This window comes from Cherax quadricarinatus, chromosome 1 (assembly GCF_038502225.1).
Source record: "Cherax quadricarinatus isolate ZL_2023a chromosome 1, ASM3850222v1, whole genome shotgun sequence".
In the NCBI taxonomy this organism is placed as follows: Eukaryota; Metazoa; Arthropoda; class Malacostraca; order Decapoda; family Parastacidae; genus Cherax; species Cherax quadricarinatus.
The window spans coordinates 997,134-1,025,002 of record NC_091292.1 but is presented as its reverse complement, the minus strand read 5'-3'; the positions used below and the strand labels follow the sequence as shown (position 1 = coordinate 1,025,002).

The following is a 27,869-nucleotide window of genomic DNA, read 5'->3' as shown; positions in this document are numbered from 1 at the left end:
GCGACTGCTGACGTACTACTGCTGGACAACAGTGACTGCTGACATACTACTGCTGGACAACAGTGACTGCTGACATACTACTGCTGGACAGCAGTGACTGCTGACATACTACTGCTGGACAGCAGTGACTGCTGACATACTACTGCTGGACAACAGTGACTGCTGACGTACTACTGCTGGACAGCAGCGACTGCTGACATACTACTGCTGGACAGCAGTGACTGCTGACATACTACTGCTAGACAGCAGTGACTGCTGACATACTACTGCTGGACAGCAGTGACTGCTGACATACTACTGCTGGACAGCAGTGACTGCTGACATACTACTGCTGGACAGCAGTGACTGCTGACATACTACTGCTGGACAGCAGTGACTGCTGACATACTACTGCTGGACAGCAGTGACTGCTGACATACTACTGCTGGACAGCAGTGACTGCTGACGTACTACTGCTGGACAGCAGTGACTGTTGACGTACTACTGCTGGACAGCAGCGACTGCTGACGTACTACTGCTGGACAGCAGCGACTGCTGACGTACTACTGCTGGACAACAGCGACTGCTGACGTACTACTGCTGGACAACAGCGACTGCTGACGTACTACTGCTGGACAACAGCGACTGCTGACGTACTACTGCTGGACAACAGCGACTGCTGACGTACTACTGCTGGACAACAGCGACTGCTGACGTACTACCGCTGGACAACAGCGACTGCTGACGTACTACCGCTGGACAACAGCGACTGCTGACGTACTACCGCTGGACAACAGCGACTGCTGACGTACTACCGCTGGACAACAGCGACTGCTGACGTACTACCGCTGGACAACAGCGACTGCTGACGTACTACCGCTGGACAACAGCGACTGCTGACGTACTACCGCTGGACAACAGCGACTGCTGACGTACTACCGCTGGACAACAGCGACTGCTGACGTACTGCTAGACAACAGCGACTGCTGACGTACTGCTAGACAGCAGCGACTGCTGACGTACTGCTAGACAGCAGCGACTGCTGACATACTACCGCTGGACAGCAGCGACTGCTGACATACTACCGCTGGACAGCAGCGACTGCTGACATACTACCGCTGGACAGCAGCGACTGCTGACATACTACCGCTGGACAACAGCGACTGCTGACATACTACCGCTGGACAACAGCGACTGCTGACATACTACCGCTGGACAACAGCGACTGCTGACATACTACCGCTGGACAACAGCGACTGCTGACATACTACCGCTGGACAACAGCGACTGCTGACATACTACCGCTGGACAACAGCGACTGCTGACATACTACCGCTGGACAACAGCGACTGCTGACATACTACCGCTGGACAACAGCGACTGCTGACATACTACCGCTGGACAACAGCGACTGCTGACATACTACCGCTGGACAACAGCGACTGCTGACATACTACCGCTGGACAACAGCGACTGCTGACATACTACCGCTGGACAACAGCGACTGCTGACATACTACCGCTGGACAACAGCGACTGCTGACATACTACCGCTGGACAACAGCGACTGCTGACATACTACCGCTGGACAACAGCGACTGCTGACATACTACCGCTGGACAACAGCGACTGCTGACATACTACCGCTGGACAACAGCGACTGCTGACATACTACCGCTGGACAACAGCGACTGCTGACATACTACCGCTGGACAACAGCGACTGCTGACATACTACCGCTGGACAACAGCGACTGCTGACATACTACCGCTGGACAACAGCGACTGCTGACATACTACCGCTGGACAACAGCGACTGCTGACATACTACCGCTGGACAACAGCGACTGCTGACATACTACCGCTGGACAACAGCGACTGCTGACATACTACCGCTGGACAACAGCGACTGCTGACATACTACCGCTGGACAACAGCGACTGCTGACATACTACCGCTGGACAACAGCGACTGCTGACATACTACCGCTGGACAACAGCGACTGCTGACATACTACCGCTGGACAACAGCGACTGCTGACATACTACCGCTGGACAACAGCGACTGCTGACATACTACCGCTGGACAACAGCGACTGCTGACATACTACCGCTGGACAACAGCGACTGCTGACATACTACCGCTGGACAACAGCGACTGCTGACATACTACCGCTGGACAACAGCGACTGCTGACATACTACCGCTGGACAACAGCGACTGCTGACATACTACAGCTGGACAACAGCGACTGCTGACATACTACCGCTGGACAACAGCGACTGCTGACATACTACCGCTGGACAACAGCGACTGCTGACATACTACCGCTGGACAACAGCGACTGCTGACATACTACAGCTGGACAACAGCGACTGCTGACATACTACAGCTGGACAACAGCGACTGCTGACATACTACCGCTGGACAACAGCGACTGCTGACATACTACCGCTGGACAACAGCGACTGCTGACATACTACCGCTGGACAACAGCGACTGCTGACATACTACCGCTGGACAACAGCGACTGCTGACATACTACCGCTGGACAACAGCGACTGCTGACATACTACCGCTGGACAACAGCGACTGCTGACATACTACAGCTGGACAACAGCGACTGCTGACATACTACAGCTGGACAACAGCGACTGCTGACATACTACAGCTGGACAACAGCGACTGCTGACATACTACAGCTGGACAACAGAGACTGCTGACATACTACAGCTGGACAACAGCGACTGCTGACATACTACCGCTGGACAACAGCGACTGCTGACATACTACCGCTGGACAACAGCGACTGCTGACATACTACCGCTGGACAACAGCGACTGCTGACATACTACAGCTGGACAACAGCGACTGCTGACATACTACAGCTGGACAACAGCGACTGCTGACATACTACAGCTGGACAACAGCGACTGACATACTACTGCTGGACAACAGCGACTGACATACTACTGCTGGACAACAGCGACTGACATACTACTGCTGGACAACAGTGACTGCTGACATACTGCTGGATAACAGTGACTGCTGACATACTACTGCTAGACAGCAGTGACTGCTGACATACTACCGCTGGACAGCAGTGACTGCTGACATACTACTGCTGGATAACAGTGACTGCTGACATACTACTGCTGGACAGCAGTGACTGCTGACATACTACTGCTGGATAACAGTGACTGCTGACATACTACCGCCGGACAGCAGTGACTGCTGACATACTACTGCTGGATAACAGTGACTGCTGACTTATTACTAGCCGCTTAATTAACTCCCTTTTAGGGATGTATATTACAGTACCCGATTGGTATAATGTAGTGTACAGGGTTACGGAGGGCAGTGTGTGCCTGAGCAGGCCATCTGATATTCTAAAAGGTATTTAACACCATAGTTACTCTCCGTTTTACCATATAACAATCCTTGCTACGTAGTGCGGGAAGCAGGAGACTAGTGGACCAACACTGCCTTAAAGCCGCGTCCGGCATTCCAGAACTTTCTTGCATCACCCAGCAGCAAGACTTGAGAGTAAGTAAAGAGTAAGACGAAGAGATAACCTCTACCAGAACCACCTCCCACTAGAATGATATGGTAGCTTCTTCCACGTAAGTAATTACAAGGCTCTCCCTTATGCAAGACTGGTATCCGTCCCTTTACCACTCCTCTCCTCACCAGTATGATATGTAGCACTGTGTGAATGTTAGCTTTCCCAGAGTGTGAGGAGCAGGATAACCATGGTAAATACATGTGACCCTGCTAGCTGTGCCTGGCTCCTTTAACCCTTCATGATACTGCTGCTGCTGTACCAATCACGTTTAAAACTTGCAGGATGACGCCGCCTCCTCCCTCCCTATCATAACCCTCAAAATAACTTCCTCACACAGCCCCTCCTCCTCCCCCTTCTCTCAGCCCTAAACTACCCCCACGACCCATTCCTGCACTATAACGACCCCACCACCACTACACTACAAGCAAGCACCAACAATTATTATTATAATCAAGGGGGAAGCGCTAAACCCGGAGGATTATACAGCGCCTGGGGGGGGGATATGTGGAAGGCATTCAGGCTTAATTCGGGGAACTGGAGCACAGATCCAATTCCCTAAATCAAGAGCCCCTCACCAACATCAAGGAACCTTCCTTGAGGGGAAGCACCAACAAGAATCTGTATCAATGTACATCCTGTTTTTTTTTTTTTATCTTTAATATTCTTAAGAGATCGTAATGTCACTTTCTGAATGTTTCCAGAAAATTTATAAATAACATCGTCTTCATTTTAAGTTGCATATACTTATAATAAATTAACGTAATCATAATCAAAACTAAAAAAAAAAAAAAAAAAAAAAAAAAAAAAAAAAAAAAAAAAAAAAAAAAAAAAAAAAAAAAAAAAAAAAAAAAAAAAAAAAAAAGTAACACATGGCAACACGTCGTGTAGTGTCATACAACCTGGAAGGGAAATGCCAGACACTCCAAGGGAAGAACAGGACCCAATTCCTTACAGTGAGCCCTCACCACCATGAACAACCTTCCTTCAATGTAGAACAACGTACATATGTGCACGAATATCAGTGGTGGGGGGAAGGGGGAGGGGTTGCAAACAGGATAACAGCACACTGCTTGTGTACATAACGTTGCTGCTAAAAAAAAATGCAATAGCAGCTCCTGGTTACGCATTAAATAGGTACGATTGTGCCAGCGCAATATTACATTCACGGCACCTTCCACAAAATATGGCTAACTGTTATTCTCTAATGGTGCCACAACTTACACTCCTTCACGCTAGATGGAAACACATTGTCACGCACAGAATGGTGTAAGCCTGGGGAGTGGTGGCAGCATGGGAAGAATGGTGGCAGCACGGGAAGAATGGTGGCAGCATGAGAAGAGTGGTGGCAGCGTGAAAAGTTGGTGGCACCGTGGAAAGTTGGTGGCACCGTGGGAGAAGTGGTGGCACCGTGGGAAAAAGTGTTGGCAACGTGGAAAGAGTGGTGGCACCGTGGGAGAAGTGGTGGCACCGTGGGAAGCCTGATGGTAGCATGGGAGGACTGGTGGTAGGGGAGGACACAATACTGGTGACAAACACAGGCAGTCAACTTAAGAGCCACAGTGTTAAGAGGGATAAGTCTGCAGCTTGCTCAGTGCCCACACCCAACTCAGTGTGTACACACACACACACACACACACACACACACACACACACACACACACACACACACACACACACACACACACACACACACACACACACACACACACACACAGTCACCAACTAAATTTGAAGCATATATAAAACTAAACAATGGGGATGCGGTGAAAGTCCCACATAAAAGGTTATATTGCTTTATGTTGTCTGCCACAGATAAAGAATATAGTTTTATTGAAATATAATTATTATTATAATCAAAAAGAAGCGCTAAGCCACAAGGGCTATACAGTACTGAAATGTTAAAATAATTATTAAACAACTTAGTGCTGGAGTAAGAATAACAAGTAATGGAGCAAGTGGCGGGCTTAGTACCACAATGATCACATCCACGTTGCTGGTCATATACACTTAGGACTAGTAAATCTCTCAGAGAATTTACTCGAATCCATATTTTAAAATATTCTTAGTGGAAGGTGGGGTGCATTCTTAATGACACAGGTGCAGTCAATAATGTATAAACAAATGTAACTGGTCCCATACAAGAAGCACTGATCTAACAGGCTATTAAGCAAGTCAACACCTGGCTGAGGAACTGGATGATACTAACAATGGACAAAGGATACAAAGCATAACAGAACAAAGGCATCAAAAGGACAAGACAAGTAAAACTAATAAAAAAAATACTACAGCGACAAAGGTATAAATGCTAAAAATACAAAATATGAATAACAAAAACAGGCACAATACCGTGAATGGAACGATACACAAATAACCCGTACATAGAAGACAAGAGCTCACGAAGACGTTTCGGTCCGGCTTGAACCATTTACAAAGTCGGACCGAAACGTCGTCGTAAGCTCCTCTCTTCTATGTGCGGGTTATTTGTGTATAAAATATGAATGATGGGAAGACACACCAGCTTCAAGAAGTGATCAGTATAAACCTATTCTAAAAGGTGATCAATATAAACAAACTTATTCTGCGAAGTGATCAATATAAACCTACTCTACGAAGTATACCTGGTGAGGGTTTCGGGGGTCAATGTTCCTGCGGCCCGGTCTGTGACCAGGCCGCAGGTTATCAACAAACAAACCTACCCTACCAGGTGATCAGTATAAACAAACCTACCCTACCAGGTGATCAGTATAAACAAACCTACCCTACCAGGTGATCAGTATAAACAAACCTACCCTACCAGGTGATCAGTATAAACAAACCTACCCTACCAGGTGATCAGTATAAACAAACCTACCCTACCAGGTGATCAGTATAAACAAACCTACCCTACCAGGTGATCAGTATAAACAAACCTACCCTACCAGGTGATCAGTATAAACAAACCTACCCTACCAGGTGATCAGTATAAACAAACCTACCCTACCAGGTGATCAGTATAAACAAACCTACCCTACCAGGTGATCAGTATAAACAAACCTACCCTACCAGGTGATCAGTATAAACAAACCTACCCTACCAGGTGATCAGTATAAACAAACCTACCCTACCAGGTGATCAGTATAAACAAACCTACCCTACCAGGTGATCAGTATAAACAAACCTACCCTACCAGGTGATCAGTATAAACAAAGTAACAACTTGATAAAGAGTTTAATCCCGCCGCAGAGTTACCCAGAAGATAGAATAATATATAAAGAATACCACGAACGCATATGATGCGACAATCAAAGAACAGTTACTCCTTGGAACTCCCAAGGCGCTGTGTACCGGCCTAATTGTGGTTGTAAGGGTCGATTCATAGCTCCTGGCCCCGGCTCTTCACTGGTCGCCACTAGGTCCACTCTCTCCCTGCTCCATGAGCTTTATCATACCTCTTCTTAAAGCTATGTATGGATCCTACCTCCACTACATCACTTTCCAGACTATTCCACTTCCTGACACCTCTGACTGAAGAAATACTTCGTAACATCCCTGTGACTCATCCGAGTGTGTGAGAATGACAGCATTAAAGGGACAAAAGAATAACAGAAGTGGATTAGTGTGTGTGGTAGGTTATCTTTCCATGAGAATTGTTTGTTCTGAGGTGGTCGCTGGAGAGGGCCAGGCATCGCATTTCCTGTTGGTCCAGTGCCAGGTATTGCCCTCCACCCTCCTTCCTGGGGTATTGGTCCTGGCAACTGTTAACCCGAGTGGACAGTGGAGGGCGGCGTTCTTCAACACAGTAATCTTGTCAAATCATTACAGAGTTGTCCAACTATGCTTTCAATATCTACAGTTTCATTAACAGCTGCTACATTATACATTTCCATTCTGAAATCACTTTACAGTTGGGAAAATAATAATCAATAATGGCAAGTCCCTCAGATATTATTTACTTAGACTATTATAATCAAAACTAAGCGCTAAACTCACCAGGGTTACAAAATCTTGTGAATACCCATTCAAATAACAGTCCATAAATACATGTACTATGTAATATATGAAGTGTTTATCACAAATGTTATTTTTCCATTATCCATTTCTTTTGGTACTTCCATAATTAATTCTGGCGTCCTTTTAGCATATTTACACTTATATTTTAACTTTCTCAGAATTAAATTATTTTTTTTTTATCAGAGGTGAAGTACTAAACCCACAGGAGTCAGCACATGTGGAACGGGAGGTAATCAAGTTCGATTTAAAGGCAAGGTAAAACCCACTTCTTTGGACCAGATGCTCCTTACTGACATGTAGTCACCTCCCTTGAAGGGTCCCAGAAGTAAAGCTAATGTTAGGAAGACAAACAACAACATTCTAAGAGTGGTAGAAAAGGTAGCGTGTAGACGAAACCAGGGAAAGATGAAAATAGTTTTGCAGTGATCTCCAAAAAGGTCGGGAAGTGGACGTTTTTCACTACCCAATTCTTACATTCATAGGGAGGGCACTAAATCGCAGGGGGTTATATATTATTACAATCATAACAAAGTGCTAAACCCATATGGGTTATACAGCACAAGGGTTATAAGTGCCTGGGAAGATTAGAGGTAATCAAGTTCGATCTAAGGAAGTGGAGATTAGGTCAAATTCTTTGGGTCAGGAGTTCCTCACTGGCATCCAGGAACATCCCGCGAGAGAAATACCGTCCATAACATTATACATGAAACTGGTAAATCACTTAAAACGACTTCCTTCGTAAGAATTGCTACGGACCTCCACCAGTTTCCCCTCGATACATCCTGGCTAGACATAGTTCACAGTATTACTGCAGTAATACAACAGTTGTCCCCTATTTTAGTAAGCAGCTTTTCCCCTGGGGTGGAGTAAATTCCTGGAGTACCAGAGTTGGCACTGGCAAGGCAGTAAGGGAGCATGTAAGGGTGAGTAGGAGCAGCAGCAGTAAAGGAGCACGAGGGTCAGCAGCAGCAGCAAAGTAAAGGAGCATGGAGGGTGAGGAGCAGCAGTAAAGGCGAGCATGAGGGTAAGCAGAAGTATGGGAGAGAGAGAGAGAGAGGGGGGGGGGGAGGTTGAGCAAGGTCAGGCTACCCTTCAAAATCCATACACGCACCACCACGTAAACACCAGTCATCCCCACTCAGGTTTGGCAACAACAGCATTATTATAAAGTGTAGTAGGTGCGTGTCGAGATGTAATGTGCAGCACATAACAAGCTTCATGTACCTCCAGGTGCAAGGTGTCAATGACCACAGATTAATCATTTACCAAATATCACGAAGCTTCCCCTGCTGAGATAAGCAATAAAGCAATAACACTCTTGTTAACATCATGGCCACTTAACCCCTAAACTGTCCAAACGTAGATCTACTCTTTTTCAACATTTGAAAGTATGTAAAAAAGTAGTTTTTTTTTTTACATTTGAAAACGTGTAAAAAACTTTGATCTTTTTTTTGTTATATTTGAAAATATGTAAAACCAACGTAGATCTACTCTTGGAGCACTACACATGTGAACGTAGATCTGCTTGGACAGTTTAAGGGTTAACTAAGAGAAACGAAGCTTGAGAGCTGATAAAAATAAGAGGGCAATGCAAATGAAAAAAATGAGTCACCCAACGACTTAAACTGTGTTTTGTTCCTACCACAATTTGTCACCTAACACTGACCCACCCAGTTCCATGGTCAACAAACCTCAAAAGTCTATTTATATTTATCTTTTGACAAATGCTTTATTACTGCGCCACTATTTTTACTCTTAAACCCTGATTTAGCTTTTATGTTCACAATTCATAAGTCTGACTTGAAAAATGGACGACGGTTGTGTCCGACCTCACCTATCATCAAATAACGACTTTATAGTGGTCCAGGACGGACCAAACCTGCTTTCATTTCCAATTCTAGTTAGATATGAACTGCTGCAGATACGATATTGTGGCTTTCTCAGCTTATAGAGGAAAAAGATAAATTTGACAGCAGGGAAGAGGAAAGGGGGGAAGATGAGGGAAAGACTGCAAAGTGTAGGGGTAAAAAGGTACATAGGAAGAGAAGGGAACAAAGTTTAAAAACAAAAGCAGGTGGGAAGGGGTAAAAAAAATGGGGTGAGAAAAGTGGCATACGAGAAAATGTGGGCAAATTATCTGGATGGGTGGAGAGAAAGGGAAGGGGTAACACATGCAAATCATTTGACTACAGCTGTAGGACACCTGAAGGCCACACCATGTCATGGGAGGAAGGGAAGGCCAGACTGGCGCAATCTTAACACACTGACGCAGGCGGGAGTAATATATTTCATACCACCACCTTCACCAACATAAGCTACCACAAAGAAAGTCAATTATGCAACAATTAACTGCCTAAGTTTACTACCATGACCAAGTTGCAATGAATTAGACATTCTTCCACTTAGGTTTAAAACTTATCGACAGTATGAGGGTCATTGGCGGCTGCATTTAACTTGTACAATTATAAAAGAAATACTATACGTAAAACCAGCATACCTAGAAAAAATGCATTCACAGATCTGTCGTTATAGCTCATGAATATAAAACAGTACCGAGTCGAAGAAACTTTTAGATGACTAAACTACCACTTGGCTCTGTTAGGGAACACTCGTGCATTTGATCACGCCATAGTTAACATCCGTTTCTCAGTTAAAAGCAACCTCCACTTTATGGAGATGCTCACACCGTTACAAGCCAGGCAAATCAGGTGATAAACGTAGCTGATTTACGCTGGTCAACCACATTGGATGTGACTGAATTAATAGTGATAAACTAATAATTTTATATCATTGTAAAGTCTCCCTACACAGGAAATGATGCCATAGCCTGCTAAAGCCCATAGGAGTATTATTATAATCAAATTATAATAAAAAAGAAGCGCTAAGCCACAAGGGCTATACAGCGCCAATAGGGGTAATATAGCCGCTGAGGAATGGGAGACATTCAGGTTTTATCCAAAGGGGAAAGGGCAGGTCATTTGAGAAATCGTTTCTTTGATCAAGAGCCCCTTACTGGAATTAAAGCATCTCCCTTGAAAAGGCTTAAAAATATGAGGGTATCTTCTGTCCCAGACATTTAGAAGGATGAGAGAAATCTATATATGGCTGGTGTTTACATAGTTGTTAATGATAAATATCGACATTCTGATTCTGATGCAAATAGTTAATTGCAAAGCATCAGTCCTACAATTATATTTATTTCTTGGGGGAAGAACTCAACCTGTAAGAAGTCATAGTGCTTTGGGGATGGGAAGCAATGAATACTGTGTTGTATGCTATTTCATGCCTCCCTCGATGATACCAATATTCCACAGTAATTTAAAGTTTTATGGATTTTTTTTTTTTGTCTAATTCCAACAAGCTCTGGCTTGCACAGCCTGTCATCTGCTCCACCACCAACCCGTTTACAAATGGGAATGGTAATATGAAAATTGTAATTTGTAATTTATTAATCGCTCTAGAGTAATCTGGGAAACAGTTTTGTAAGGAAGTTGTTTGGAGTTAAAGTTACCGGTGCCACAGTCCAGAAACCACATGCCAGTAACTCAAATTATAAGCAAGTGCTAAACCCGTAAGGGTAATACAGCACTGCCCAATAACTCAAAAGCTTACCCATGTTCCTGACCTTGAACATACAAAACAGTGATTTTCTATCTAGGGGATGGGGGGTGCACCTTATGTCAGAAAATACAGTAAATAAACTATAAAAATTGCATGAAAGATATCCAAGTATAATTAGTATCAAGTATACCCCAAGGCTGTGCATGTGATGTCACAGTTACTTGTCAGCCATAGTTAATGTGAACCATGTAAGCATATTGTGCTTGTATAGATTCCTGTGAACCTTCTAAATACTTACCTGGCACAAAAGATACTCTCGTCTTTAAACCTCTCCTCAGGGAAGGTGCCTTGATGTCAGTAAGGGCTTCATGATCAAAGGAACTTGATTTATCCCTCAAGTGTCCTGCCTTCCCTTTCTCTGGATCAAACCCATTCCCATTCCTCAGGGGGCTAGAAAACTCCTATAGGTTTAGCGCTTCCATGAAGATATCTCCTTAGATCGAATCAATGTCTCCCATTCCTCATGGGCTATATAACCCGTGTTTAGTGCTTACCGCTGGTCAAAATATTTGTTTAGCCTCTATAATGGTTACTACTACTTGTGCTTCTAGATGTAGTGCAGTAATTTACAAGTCACAAGTAGTTTCTATAGGTTCACCAAGTATTTTTATGAAATGAAAGCTAATGTCTGCTGAGGATCAAACACTAGGTGCTAGGAGGCCCAGTCATGGACTGGGCTGTCTACAATATGCTTTATCAAACATTTCATTGTTCCTACCTACCTCAGGTACTTGATAATGATGTAGACATCCCATGAAGCCCGAAAGTACATGTACCAAGGCTTTCGATTGCTACATTATTTCCAATATAGGTAGACACTCAACAATTGGTAGTTTTGGACAGACCTGTGTTAGACTGGCTTCTCCCAGCCTGAGCACATTTTGAATATTCTCCAAAAACCACCTTCAATTACATCAAGGTAGCAGCCACAGCAGGATGTACCTTGTAGATTACATACTTGTAGGACATAACATGCAAGTTTATGGCATAATTTATCAATAAAAGCTCTCACAGTTACGTCCAATGTGGACGACCAGTGTAAATCGGCTGGCAGGTGCCTAAAAAAAAAAAAAATCTGGATTGTTAATGTGTCTTCAAGTGGAGATTTCTGTATAACTTATCACAGCTTTCACTGAGAAGCAAATGTTAATTATGGGTGATCAAATGTATTCCCTAGTAGAGCCTAATGATAGTTTAGAAATCTAAAGGTCTGTCAGGCTCTATACTCTTATGTTTCATGAATTTTAATGATAGCTCTGTGCAGGCAGTTTCCATGCATAACAGCTACAGTATAAGAGATTAAAGATATTTTTTTCCCCAGAGATGGGGGAAAAACATGCCCTTGTTTTCTAGGTTAAAGCATTTCTATGACACTGCTCTTCACATTGTTCTGTTGTTGCTGAGAAACTCAAAGTTTATGATATAATTAAGAAAGATGAGTACATACATTATGCATTATAATGGCAACAACCGCCTACATACTACTGGGAAAAAGTATGGGAAGTGTTAACTAGTCACAGGATATTATTATTATTATTATAATCAAAAAGAAGCGCTAAGCCACAAGGGCTATACAGCAGTCACAGGATAGTTATTGTCTTTCAATAAGTGCATCCTGACCTCTCCAACCCTCCACCCTTCTCACATTCGCTCCCAAATCCATCCAGGCGAATTTTCAGCTTCGTTTTCTTCTTGGAGAAGTAGAACCTCCTCCTTCAACACTTTAACCTGAGATTCTAAAACACTACAAGAAGCCATGGTGCTCTATAACGCTCCACACTAATCCCCCAGACAGCTAGGACAGGATGACCTTTCGTGACCACTGACCTCAGCGTACTGAATTATCAGTGGTTAGGCCTTTAAATATTAAATATTATCACTGGATCCAATGCAGTGCCATCGGCACAAATTACCAAAACTGTGGCTCTTCAACTCCACGTATGAGGGACTGATTACCTCATCTTTTGTATAGTCTACAGTCTTCCCACTGGATGGCAAAATGTCTACAAATAAATATACCCAGATGTTGCACCTGTGTCTAATTCTTCATCTAGTCAATACTGTATACCATTCATGTGCACCACATGTTACTCACACTTTTGCTTCCTAAGGGGGGTCAGATGTTATGGTGCAAAATGTGTTGAAAAAACAAAAACAGTCTCTTAGTATTATTAAAACTTTTCAAAGTTTTGTGAAAAGCTATTTGTTTTTGAGATAGGGTGCAAAAACAATAAAATATATAAATCAAAGGGTGAAAAAATCAACTCGGTTATGTGCCTTTGATGGATATTCTGCAAGATTACAATATTGCATAATGATGGCTTACCATTTTTGGTACCTACTGACAGTGTTTTTGGTACTAAATATAAATGTGTACAGTACTCAAAAAAGTTTAGTCCCCTATTTTTATTTTTTCAAAAGGTGTCACTAATTCACTAGTCATTGTAAAGCAATTTTCACCTCTCGTCAATAGTCAACAAACATGGCTACACATTCTCATAATTTGCAGGTCATTATATACCCAGAGTATTTTTTACATGGCCTTTTTTTTATCCTACAACTCTGCATTTTTTCCAGATGACCATATGCTAATTATAATAAGTTTTAAGTATTATTCTTGCAGGAAGTGTACAAGTAAATTGCAGCCTTAATGGCCCCATGCAGTAAATAAGTTGTAAACCTAACTGGGGGGAAATCTTAATTCATTTCGACTTAGTCACTCTGGCAATCTTAGGTACAGTTAATAACTGTTGGATAATTAACACAATTTGTGGTAGTTAATGTTGACAAGTGGAGTGGAAAGTATTTATGATGTTACTCCAGCTAGTCAGCATCAGTGCCCTTCCCTTCCTCTTATGAATTGATGTGGAATGGAAAAACTGAAAAAGTACTAAAACCAATGAAATTATTAAAAATTATGTGATCAACATGTTAAAGACTGGATGCTTCTGTTAAACAATTAAGTGTTAAATAAAACATTTCAGCACTTTTCCATCTGCCTCTCCAGCCCATAACAAAGACCAGCAGTTTATTAGGTTAAAGAAGTGCTCACTTTCAAAGAGTCATTACAAGTGTAAATTATTTTATACTTCAAATCACTAATTATACATTAAAATTAATTCTATAAAAAAATACACTATATACACTATTACTCAATGTTTTCACTGTCATAGATCTGTTTCCAACCTTCACTCAACAAATGAAGAAAAACAATACTGTGGTTGTAACACTTCACAAATACCTTAAAGAAACTTTAGAAGAAATTTCAGTCCATCCTGGCTCATTATCAAATTGTTTGATATTATATACATGTATATCATTAACAGAACTGTGGCTACCCGGGATTAGATCCTGCATCACCATGTCCAGCTCTGAGACCAGTACAATGTATGCAGCCCTCTAACAAGTGAACCATCTGAGAATTGATGGTTCAGTGGTTAGAGCGATGCATACATTATACCGTTCTCACGAAGCAGGACATGGTGATGCAGTATCTAATAACAGCGCTAGCCGCAATTCCGTTATTCAAAATCACTTGTTTTGCGATATATATTAATGAAATCGTGAGAGTATATATATATATATATATATATATATATATATATATATATATATATATATATATATATATATATATATATATATATATATATATATATCTTCATAGTTACCTCTTTAAGGGAAGGTAATTCGTGAAATGTCAACAAAATCTATATACTCTCTGACAAGCCAACTTTCTGCCTCACTTCTTCCCATGTTGCAGAGGCAATTTCCCTTGCCCTATTAGCACCCTCATCCAATAATTGATTAAGGTAAGCTTTGTCATTCAGGAGATGGTCTAAAGCAAGCCTGATTGGTGCAAGGTGCTGGATGACCACATCAGCCAGTAACAGCTTGTACTGGGCAGTGGTCATACCCTCACACTCAGCACGTATCTCATCAAAGCTCTTACCAGACACTGCCTTGTGGATCGCCATCATGTTTGATACTCCAGGCCGGTTTTCGTCATCAAAATATACGGCACTAGTAAAGTCTGTGACTGCCTTCTTAAATTTTTCTCTAATGTCATCTGGAGTGTCAGTTAGATTTATTGTACTCTTGGGATCACTCTCTGACTTTGACATCTTTTTAGTGGGTTGCCTAAGACTCTTCACCCTAGCTATAGAGTCATCATATACCATGGAGCATGGCAAGGGAAATGTATATCCAAATTTTTTATTAAAGACACGTGCTAAGTGAGCTGCCAACTGAATGTGTTGTAGTTGGTCCTCTCCAACAGGCACATGAGTTGCTTTATATAATAATATATCTGCTGCTTGTAACACTGGATAAATATACAAACCCAAAGGGATTTCTTTCAGCACTGATGACTTCTCCTTGTACTGAGGAAGATGCCCTAGCCGGGCCATGGTAGTGGAGCAGCTAAGAAGCCAATTCAACTGTGCATGTTCAGATACTCTTGATTGTTGGAATATAATGGCCCTGGAGGGATCAATACCACATGCAATCAGTGAAGCTGCCATAGTTAAAATTTGCAAATACAGATTCTTGGGGTCCTGAGGTAAAGTTATGGAGTGAAGGTCTACCACAGAAAATATGACATTTTCACCCTTCTCTTGCAATTCCACCCATTGTTGCACAGCCCCAAAATAGTTGCCAAGGTGTAACACACCTGTTGGTTGAATACCAGAAAAAATGGTCTTCCTTGCATGCTTATCTGTGCTTCTTTCACATCTCCAAATGCTACTTGAATGAAATCTGCTAATTCTTGTATAATGAAGTGTTTCACACATACAGATTTCTTTCTTTGCTGGCAAGTGGTAATGATAGGTGTGCAAAAGGGCAGATGGCAAGCATCTGGGAATGGTATGGGAATGAAGTGGCAAAGACATCAGCTGGGTCTTGACGTTGATGTGGTCAGCTTTCCTGAGGTGAGCAGACATCATCAGCAATCTTCTCTGGGACATCATCCTCCTCCCTGCTGGAGACATTATGTACCACCTTAACAATTTCCATGTCACACTAGCTGGATTAGTAATCCAATTACAATACTTATTCAATGCTTAATTCTAATTTCAGTATACCTTTTAACTGCTAGAAGCAACGGTTAGTTTTGTGTGTGAGATTCACATTGCAATATTGTATCACCTGTGTGTTTGTCTCATCGTGTATACCCACTAAAACATGATTCCATAATGTACAATAAATCAGGTGCAAGCCCCCTTCTCATATTCAAATTAACCTTTTAAACATTCTAGAGTTTGCTAAGGCGAGTAGTCTGTCCTCATTTCAATAATAAATCAACACTGTATATACTATGGAAAGATAACTGTACAAGAATAACATAAAGAGGCACGAGTATCTTTCCTGCTGATTTGAAAAGTTTTAAAATTTAATGTTGGAATGAAAAATCCATACTTACTTGCATCTACCAAAAGCTAAATTAACCCCAGAAGTAAAACTTATTCACATAAATTAGCACTCAGAAGAGAAATACATATGATAACACAAGGTTAAAGCATCTGGCATTAGCTAAAGCAACATCAACTTGGTATAATTTAAAGTCTCCCTTAAAATTTCCCAGTTTCCCGCTTGTACCTTGATACGTAATAACAAAAGCACCAAGACAAAATACAGTGGTACCTTGGCATACGAACAGCTCCCAACTCGAACAATTATGTAAGTGTATTTATGCAAGTGTTTTTGTAAGTGTATTTTTGGGGGTCTGAAACGGATTAATCTAATTTACATTATTCATTATGAAAACAAATTCGTTCGGTATCGGCACTCGAACAGCAGATACTTTACTCTCAATTTTAGAAAATCAACAATATAGCAAATGCTGAATTTTCAAACTAGGCGTGTGTTTCTTGTGCACTTGGCTGTTAGGAAGCATCTCCTATTTTGCAAACTTGTTTTGTGCATATACATGTACAGTGGTATTTTATAATCATGTAATACCCTTTTAAAAGTCATTCCACTTTAAATCTTAATACTAAAGCAAAACCAAATCCTATCAATTCCAAGGTCTCCCCCCACCCTTCACAAAATATAGAACTAAAATGCAATTTATAATTAAAATTACTACATTATAAAAGAGGCCCAGATCAAAATGTTTGCTGCTCCAACTCAAAATGAAAAATGTAACAAATGACCCAAATATAATAAGAATTTACTTTCTTGCTACAATAATACCACAAAAAAAGCTGGTTTGCTAAAGTTTGTAAGGTCTTCTGCTGCTTCAAGTTTAAAACTGTTTGTAGTAGTATTTGAAATTCAATAGTTTTATATGACTACAAATACCATGCATGCTGCAGCGAGGAGGCAGCTGGAGGCAGTGATGTCCTGTCTAAGGGCAATGTGTGGTGTAAATATTATGCAGAGAATTCGGAGTGTGGAAATTAGGTGGTGTGGAGTTACTATAAGTATTGGTCAGAGGGTTGAAGAGGGGGTGTTGAGGTGGTTTGGTCATTTAGAGAGAATGGATCAAAGTAGAATAACTTGGAGAGCACACAAATCTGTAGGGCAAGGAAGGCGGGGTAGGGGTTGTCCTTGAAAAGGTTGGAGGGAGGGGGTAAAGGAGGTTTTGTGCGCGAGGGGCTTGGACTTCCAGCAAGCATGTGTATGTTATAGGAGTGAATGGAGAAGAATGGCTTTTGGGACATGACGAACTGTTGGAGTGTGAGCAGGATTACCCAGACTTCAGTCCTGGAAATGGGAAGTACAATGCCTGCACTTTAAAGGAGGGGTTTGAGATATTGGCAGTTTCTAAACCGTTGTATCCGAGTTCCTCTGCAAAGACAGCGATTATGTACGAGTGAGGTGAAAGTGTTGAATGATGAAAGTATTTTCTTTCTGGGTCACCCTGCCTCGGTGGGAGAGGACCAATGTGTTGAAATAAAAAAAAAATACCATACATGCATAAAATGTAATCCCCGGTCACTAATATGCATTATTGATAAGAGTGAACAGAATTTGTAACAAATTAAAAGCAGAATTACTTCATATTGGCATATAACCTTTATTTTGCTCCTGAAAATTTAAGTTTACTAACTATAGTATAATATTGCAAGTACCATACTAAACCAACTTCCCACTGGTTGCATGTACACAAACTACAGCACTTCAAAGTTGAGCTTTCCTTCATAATGTTGTCACCTCCATTTCATTCTAATTTCTCCAGATGCTAAGAACTATTTCATTTTGTAAAGGGCAAAATGCACATCATTAGCTCTGTAGAAGGTCAGAAGTTAGCACACCACCACAGACTCATTATCTTATGTGTAAACCAAAAATTTGCCACTCTTGATCATTATCTCACATAGCAACAGGTCACAATAAAGAGGAACATTTCAGCAGGCCTGGCCCAAGCTAGGCAGGTTCTTTTCTAATCCAACCTCATCCACGCCGTAAATTTTCCAACCTTTTTTCAACCCCTACCCAAGTAATAAGCCTCAACATATAGCACCCAACTCTTCATGTCACTACGTTCCCTTTACGTATATGGAAGAAATTACAATAAACGCGTGACTGCAATATAAAAATACCAACGAATGCAGGAAAAACACCCGAGAGCTTTCATGTGATTATACACATTTTCAGAGGAATTGAATATATGCACATCCTCTCCCCAGGCAGATCTGTTTGTGACTTAAAGCCCACTGTGTAGGCAAAACACTATCGTGTTGGCATTATATACCATTTGTTTTCAGGCATGACGAGTTGGAAACAATTTTAATAGTCTTCAGAGTAGGCCAGAAATCAAAATCTTGGTCAAAGCAGCTTAAAGAGAACAGGAGCCAAAAGTACCTTTTGCTAGCCCAGATAAACATGAGCTATCTAGCCAGACACATCAACCAAATAACTTGGTTGTCTACATGAAACGAATAAATTTTGCAGGAGTGACAATTTAACGTGGAAATGTGCCACAAAATGGAAATGAGAAAAGGAAAAAGCAGCCCACACAAAGGAAATATAAACTGACAAAATAGTGAGTGCTAGACAGAGGGATTGGCAGTAATAAAAATGGTCATGAAAAGAACTGAAATTGTAAAAACTTATACCCTATACTGTACTTGCAGATTCTAAAATAGCTTTCAGACTTGAATGGTGAAATGAAAATAAACTGGAATATGTGGCAGTGTTATGGTGTTTGCATCAGAATTAAAGCATAAAATGGAAGAAAGCTGCCAGAACCACACCTCCCAAATAACAGCCATATGTGAAGCTACAAACTTAAGATACCAGGTAATGAACTAAGTTTTAGGGCACTAAATATAATATACTGTATGTCAGAACTACTGTCAAGTACACACAGTGCACCATCCTGAAGCACACACCTAGTAAAGCACAAAAAAAAAAATGAGAGAGTGCATAGGTTTGCAACTAATTATAGTTCTGAACTCCTCAAGAGAGGCTCCTTGATGCAGGCAAAGAGCTCTTATCCCAATGAATTGGATTTGGCCTTCCCTTTCTTGGGTCAAACCTGATTGCCTCCCATTCCCCAGATGCTGTAAGACCTTTACATTACTATAATACATTTATGGGTGGAGCACCAAACCCTTGGATAAACAGCCCTTTAGGGGTGTATGACCCCTTCAGGTTTAATAAGTTAAAGGAGCTAAACCTAGCATCTTTGTAGGGGGCCAATGTATCAGACAATCCAAGGTAACATAAGCTGGACAGGAAATGATAAAGGAAATGGAAACAATGGGACATACAATAAGTGGAAGCTGAAAAAACAGATAAACCACAGGTATGTTAAATTGTCTTAGAGAAATACAATGAAATGTCAAAGGAAATGAAAGCAAACACTATGCACTTTCAAAATTAAATGTTAGGGCACAGGTGACTAGAGGCTAAGAGGCAGTCAAGAGATAAGGTTATTATTCAAATTAGTGACACTCGCAGAAAGGCTCAAAGACTTGTAACCAGACTGGTCTTTCAGTCTGCTTTGTAACCAGACTGGTCCTTCAGTCTGCTAAGAGACTGAAGAAACTGAAAATAATAAAATTTGACAACTCGTATAGGGATAGTGTTTGTATTAGGGGACACAGGAAACTAAAGACACAGATGAACCATAGATGAGTACAGAACATTTGTAGCCACAGGATAATGCAAAAAGGAGTGGTCAAAGAAGTGGATGCTGGAGTTCAGTCTGAAGGCTATGAAATCTGGGGATGGGGACGGAAGAATGGGAGAAGAGAAACTTTTGTCACTGATGAAAGAAGAATCTGTAATCAAACATCACACCCAGCATATCAAAGGAGTACAGTACTGCATATACATTAAATGTATGACTGGCAGTCTATGCAAATCAAGAAAATCTCTGAATTGCCTTTAGATATAGAATTAACTAAGTGGTAATAGTTGAAATGCATTCTATGCCAGATACTGAAGCTCAGGAAGTCAGGCCACAAGTCAAGATCTTTGCCCCTTGCAAACAAATCTTTACAAAAAGACAGGTACACAAGCATGAACAAATATAATAGACGATGTGGCTATGATAATGGTATACAATACAGACAAGTTAAGATGCATGCAACAGTTAGGTATCTTTATTCTGAAACATTTCACCTACACAATAGGCTTCTTCAGCCGAATACAGAAGAGGCCGCAGAAGCTGTAGAGTTGTAATGACAATGAAATTAGTTCATCACTCTCATAGACGTAGTTTTGAGGTGGTCAGTCTCTCCGCCTGGAAAAAGAGCTCTGCTTCATAGTCTTGAACAATGTGAAGTTAAAGCAACAGAATGGAGACCTGTACAAGTCTCTAGTACATATACGTCTCCATTCTGTAACTTCACATTGTTCCAGTCCATGGAGCAGAACTCTTCTCCAGGCTGAGGGACTGACCACCTCAAAACTAAATCTTCGAGGGTGTTGGACTCATTATATTGTCTTTACATCTCTACTGCTTCTGCTGCTTCCTCTGTATTCAACTGAAAAAGCCTACTGTGTAGGTGAACGTTTTGGAATAAAGATACCAAACTGTTGCACTTGTCTTATCAACATAAAAGATGTTCAAAAGACTTTTCCAACACTCCTAGTCTTATAAAGTGAGAACTAAGAACAAGGGAGCAATACTAAAAGTTAAGACGCAGATAAGTTACAAGGATGAGAATTTCAGCCTCAGTGAGGTTAAGAAATGAAATATAGAGGAAGCATATCTATACACAGTTTTAAGGGCAGATAGAGCAGGGGACATGATGCATATTTTTTAAACTAGTTGAGAAGGGCCAGGAGTAAAGAGAGTTCTCTCCATAACAAACATGGGAGTACAGATGCACATACATAATACACACCTGCACTCTCAAAATGCCCACACTGGTTAATAGTGGGACAAGAGAAGGCAATGCCCATAGGGGGACAAGTGAAGATATACCGATATGCAATGTCATAAAAGAATATGAAAGAACAGATAAAGATTTCTTAGTACTGGACCTTCAATATGGATGCCAAGAGGCCACACTTGTACAGTGAGAAAAAAAGTGGGCCTAATGGGTACTAAAACAAATTTCTTTACTAGAAGAGTGGTGGAATAATGGAATGAACTAAAATATGTAGTAAGTGCCGCAATCATTGGAGCTACAAAGAGGTAATTACACAGAGAAGGGAGACCCCACACAGGAGGATGACAAACACAGACCAAACACATGAGACACAAAGATGAGACACTAGCACACAAAAAACAAGCACAAATGCACACATGCACACACAGATGGGATATGTGCATACATACACAAAGACAAGACACGCAGATGAGAAACACACATATACACAAAGATGGTACACATGCACATAGATGAGACAAGCACACAAAGAAACACACCCACCAAATGACGAGACACGCCCATCTACAAACAGGACATGCACACATACAGATGAGACATACACTACAAAAATATGCATGGATGAGAGAGAGATGAATTACCCAAGACAAATGAGATGCACGCACACAAAGATGAGACAGACAGACACAGACAGACACACACACACACACACACACACACACACACACACACACACACACACACACACACACACACACACACACACACACAAATGACACATGCACATATAAGAACAGAGGAACACTGTAGGCCTAATAACCCATATATGGTAGATCCTTCTCAAACCCAACCCATCTCATTCAATTATTGGTCCAGGCTATCCTTAAAGCTATCCAATGTTTAGTCAGTAATGTAGGCACAAAAAAAAAAAAAAAAACCAGACTTCTTACTCAAGACAGCTACTTCAGCCACCTAAGAGGATAACAGTGTAAATATAATCACAAACTTTTCTGCTCAACCCACAAACTTTATATAGAGGATAGTAACCCAAAATACCACAATCAAGTCAATGTAGCTTTAAGGTTCGTTTTTGATCCTCCAAGATGCAACCTACAACAGTGACCTTTTTTTGGGTTATACTAAGAAATTTACACGATGATAATCGTATTTGTGTGTACCTGTGCCTAAGTAAACTTACTTAACAGTGGGTGCAGGAGAGTTACTGGTACGTCACACCGTGTAGTGTGGTTCGACCCCTGTGTCAGCCCTACAAGATGCTACACTACCTTGTACCTCGCTGGACAAACTGTACAACAGTGCCAACACTACAAAAATATATAACAGTGAACAATAAGCGGTACAGCTGCCTCCTGCTTCAAAAACTGTATATAGTGATGATAAAGACCAGAGTCACTTGTGACAGCACAGCTCTAGCTTACCCCTGTAAGTCTTATCCTATAATAAGGATCGTCCCGGTGGTGACGGCGACTTAGAATGAAGAGAAGCGTTGAGATACTCACGTTAAGGTGTTAGGAGGGAGAGAAGAGGAAGGGTGGACACAAAGGCGGGTGTAGTGTAGTATTGATCGCAGCACAAGTCTCCCGTCTGGCAGACGACACACATCTGAACCTCCATCAACCTCAACACTCACACAACACATTCTATTAACATTATTACACACTCTACCATAACATTTTATTTCATTTTACACTTTAAAATGTTTCGCTAGCATTATTCTTTACAAATTTGCAAAGACTGAACCGAACCTAACCGGCTATTTACATAAATAATAAAATTTTGGAGATGATACTTTCCCATATAAAATGTGCGCCGTGATGAGTTAAAGATAATACAATATTATGTATTAATATCAAGTAAAAATTCATTACGAGCGAATTATAATTTGTAAATATATAGAGTTTGATTAAAATATGATGTAAGAGAAGAGGAGTGAGGAAGAAATAAGAGTAGTGAGGTGAGAGGTGAATGAGGACTCCCTCACTCACCCTCACAACCAAAACAAATATGGCGTCACTTGCTGAGGAGGCTACCATGTTTTGACTCTCACCTCCTTGACCCACCTCCTCGCCAGGAGAAAACTTATCACGCTACAAGGTGGGTCTCTATGGACCTCCCGAGCCCCCAGCAACCTGCAGCAACCCAGGAAACTCCACTTTTACCCTCCGCTGAAGATATTAAGCCTCGGTGATGTTGAGGCCCCATAAAGTTGACAGGTTTCCAAAGGGTAATTTCGTGTTTGGTGTTAAATGTTAGAGCCTGAGGGAGATTGTGACGAGGCTGAGGTGATGGTGGCACTCAGTGACCTATGTAGTGCTTCTGCCCACACGTATACCCATAAATGTGGCAACTATTGTATGGAAAGATTAAGACGTCAGAACAAGGAACTCGGCAGTAAACATCAAACCTTCTTCCATTGTCACTTACATTACCTTTAATTGCACTAACTGAAGACTAACTCGGTACTTATTAATTGTTAATTATTGGTCACATCTATTTGAAAGAGAAATGATGATAGGGATGTCAATGTTGAGTGAGATGGACAGTGAAAGTGATAACTAGTTGACCTCAGCTACTTTTTTTAATTTGGTTTTAACTGTAACACTTTATTGTTGCATTCCCGAGTAGACTTCCTTCACATCCAAGTTGCTCACAGAGTGGCACCTATGGTTGACATGAATTAGTATTTATATATATTCAGACAAATGTTAAATAATAATGTAAGAATATAAGAAGATGAATAAGAATTGTGTGCAACACTTCTTTATTGCTGAAACATTGACCTGCACATCAGGCTTCTTGAGTTGAATATAGATGGTGGTGTTTACTGTACCATCATTAATATAGGGTAAGAATGAAGGAACACTTCAGTACACCTATTGACCCATGCTAGGCAGGTCTGACTCTCACACTCGCTAACATTTCCAACCCACTTAAAAACTACCCAAAGTTCTTGCCCTCACTGGAGCATTATTTTAGCAGTTTCAAGAGTTTCTTGCTTCAACATACTTGTGTAATGTTCTAAATTTTTGTTAGTAGCATGTATGATAAAAAAAATCTGTAGCATGTATGATAAAAAAAATTTGTAGCATGTATGATAAAAAAATCTTGCTTAATATGTACAAAATAATGTACACATTAAGCCTAATTCCTGAAAAATTACTAAACATATCCTTTGCAAAATTTATAAATCTAATCAAAGCTACTAAATAAACATGCTATTCAGATACTTAACAAAAAATATTAAGTTTTAAAAATTTTCTCAATTTCTATGATAAACCAAGATATTAATGAGCAACAGATCTCCAAGGATGACATGCTTTCAAGCACAGCTATGGGCAACTACCCTAGTTCTTTTTACTTATCACACACCACAACCTCTGAAATTGATTACATAAAATCACAAAATGGAGTAATGAAACTTAAATTCCATCGTGTACAAGAAATCTACACATATAGCATAACCAACAGCCTGCTTGATAAGGCCAGCAACATAGAGGGCATGATTTGGGACCAGGTTGCAGGAGCAGTGACCCCAGAAATCATCTTCAGATAACCTAAATAGGTAACCATAGCATTATGTTGTATCAGAGATGATGAAAAAAAGGCAGTACTAACCATAGCAGTACTCAGTCATCACAAAACTCAGACATTATCAGAAGAGTCAGTATTATCCACCCACAATGGGGTGAAACCCCCCCAACATAATTTCAGACCAATATCATATCTTTTATTATTATACCATAGAAAGTATGTGAAAAATATTGGACAGAAATATGCATGTTCTCCTACATAGCTAAACACACAATATACTTGGTAATCCTTGCCAGCATGGATTCAAACCTGGGAAGCAGTTAAATGATGATATTTAATCAACATAGGGCACTATAATAATTAGTATCCAGTTGATCTGCAAAAGGCATTTTTTTTTTTTTTTTTTGTGTTGACCACAAGTACTTTTAAATCATAGACTCAGATGTCTCATTATTTCATCCACTCTTACCTCAGTGACAAGCATCAACACAAAACCATAAATGATACAGCCATATCTTCCATACCAGCAAAGATTTGTGTCCCAAAGAGCATCATTTTATGACATAAGAGTCTGTTACTGATATCCTTCTGATTAACAGTTGTGTCCACTCTCCCATACATGTGCTTTTGTTAGTAAAATCCTAGATGTATGTTGTCATTACTGTTACAATAATAGTTGTAATTTTTAAGCCATATAAACTTTTGTTTAAATGTTCATTTTTTGTAATTTTTATCATACATTATTAGCTTGTAAATAATCTGTAAATTATTTATAAATATCAGCTTGTAAGTACTTAACAGGACTGTACTTGCTGCAATATTTATCTTTATTGTTACTCACTAGAAAGTATTTGCTACAGCTTATTTTTTTTCACTACTGACCACCTTCCAGCAAGGTAAGTAGACATTCATCATCATTTATTTTATAATTTTTGTGCCAGAAGTGTGTGGACATCACAATTTATTATGGCAGTATTTATTGCTGTTAAATAGATAGTATTTGTTGCCAAATTTGTCTATCATTCCTCACAAGACACTGTTGTTGGTCATCTTTTATTATTGCTCACTAAACAATATTTGTTGATTTTAGTGGTTTATCTTCATTACTGTTCATTAGACAGTACAGTGTAGTAATGATAATATAATATAATAATAATAGCTCTTTTAAACTGAGAACACTGTGGATCAACAAAAGTTGTCCAGTAGTTTTTGTCATAAATTGCCTTGTGTAGTTTTTAAAAGATAAGGAAAGTTAATGTTCTTTGTAAAAGAGCTACTGGACCAAAATGCATTATACATTCTTACACAATAGATATGTATTTCACTATGCAGTATATTATTATATTGCAGTACTTTATGACCCATATGGATTTAGTGTTTTTTTAAAAAAGATAGTATAATGCTGTAATATGGTACATACAATAGTCACCAAATATATATATATATATATATATATATATATATATATATATATATATATATATATATATATATATATATATATATATATTTATATATATATATTTATATATATATATATTTATATATATATATTTATATATATATATATATATGTATATATATATATATATATATATGTATATATATATATATATGTATATATATATATATATATGTATATATATATATATGTATATATATATGTATATATATATGTATATATATATGTATATATATATATATATGTATGTATATATATATATATATGTATATATATATATATATATATATATATATATATATATCTAGGTAGTAGGTTGGTAGACAGCAACCGCCCAGGGAGGTACTACCGTCCTGCCAAGTGAGTGTAAAACGAAAGCCTGTAATTGTTTTACATGATGGTAGGATTGCTGGTGTCCTTTTTTCTGTCTCATGAACATGCAAGATTTCAGGTACGTCTTGTTACTTCTACTTACACTTAGGTCACACTACACATACATGTACAAGCACATATATACACACCCCTCTGGGTTTTCTTCTATTTTCTTTCTAGTTCTTATTCTTGTTTATTTCCTCTTATCTCCATGGGGAAGTGGAACAGAATTCTTCCTCCGTAAGCCATGCGTGTTGTAAGAGGCAACTAAAATGCCGGGAGCAAGGGGCTAGTAACCTCTTCTCCTGTATATATTACTAAATGTAAAAGGAGAAACTTTCGTTTTTCCTTTTGGGCCACCCCGCCTCGGTGGGATACGGCCGGTGTGTTGAAAGAAAGAATATATATATATATATATATATATATATATATATATATATATTTATATATATATATATATTTTCCTTGTTATCCACTTCTCCGAGGCTATGGGTCCCACAATTTACACCAGAGGTGGACCCCATTATATATATATATATATATATATATATATATATATATATATATATATATATATATTTATTTATTTATTTATTTATTTTATTGTTATAACTTCTTTGGGAAATATTTTTGACATTCATTAGTGCACAATAACCCCCGTATCATATACAGTACAGTGAACACCTGTGGTCTGTAGGACACCTGTGATACATAGGTTCCATCTCCAATTATTTCCAGTAATATTTAATGCTGTATACATTAATTCTGAAAATATTACAGTACATTTGTCAAGTGGCAGCACGTGCAGGCAACAGTGTTATTAGTCATCTACTAGCTTCTGTTTTTTTTTCTGTAGTTTTGAATATACATATATATGTAATCCAATTTCAGATTTGTTAAATGCAGTATCTGCAATATATAGTGATTATTTTCATCAAAATTCAAAGCCAGATGTGTTGACAAGATCGATAAAGGTTAAGCATGAGTGGCTATTACTGTATAAACAATCGAGACATGGCAAGTAACTCTGAGCCAGCCC

The 27,869-nt window shown here is 39.9% G+C and overlaps 2 protein-coding genes across 9 annotated transcripts in view; one reads left to right on the top strand and one right to left on the bottom strand.

Moving 5' to 3' along the window:
• The window catches only part of LOC128686660 (synaptosomal-associated protein 25), a 216,131-nt gene extending 193,028 nt beyond the window's left edge, over window positions 1–23,103 (bottom strand). For 3 of the 8 annotated variants that reach the window (XM_070097238.1, XM_053773691.2, XM_053773708.2), the window contains exon 1: window positions 22,965–23,088. Coding sequence is in view for 2 of the 8 variants with exons in the window: in XM_053773682.2 (XP_053629657.1) it covers window positions 14,863–16,122 (1,260 nt within the window). In the remaining 6 variants the exon portion in view is untranslated. Of the gene's footprint in view, window positions 1–13,421; window positions 16,134–22,964 lie in introns of those variants that run through there. The other 5 variants (XM_053773723.2, XM_053773715.2, XM_053773682.2 and 2 more) reach the window with 4 other exon arrangements.
• Window positions 23,104–23,427: 324 nt separating this feature from the next.
• LOC128690911 (uncharacterized) overlaps window positions 23,428–27,869 on the top strand; it is a 41,534-nt gene continuing 37,092 nt past the window's right edge. The window contains exon 1 of the mRNA XM_070086402.1: window positions 23,428–23,559. The gene's annotated coding sequence lies outside the window, so the exon portion shown is untranslated. The remainder of the gene's footprint in view (window positions 23,560–27,869) is intronic.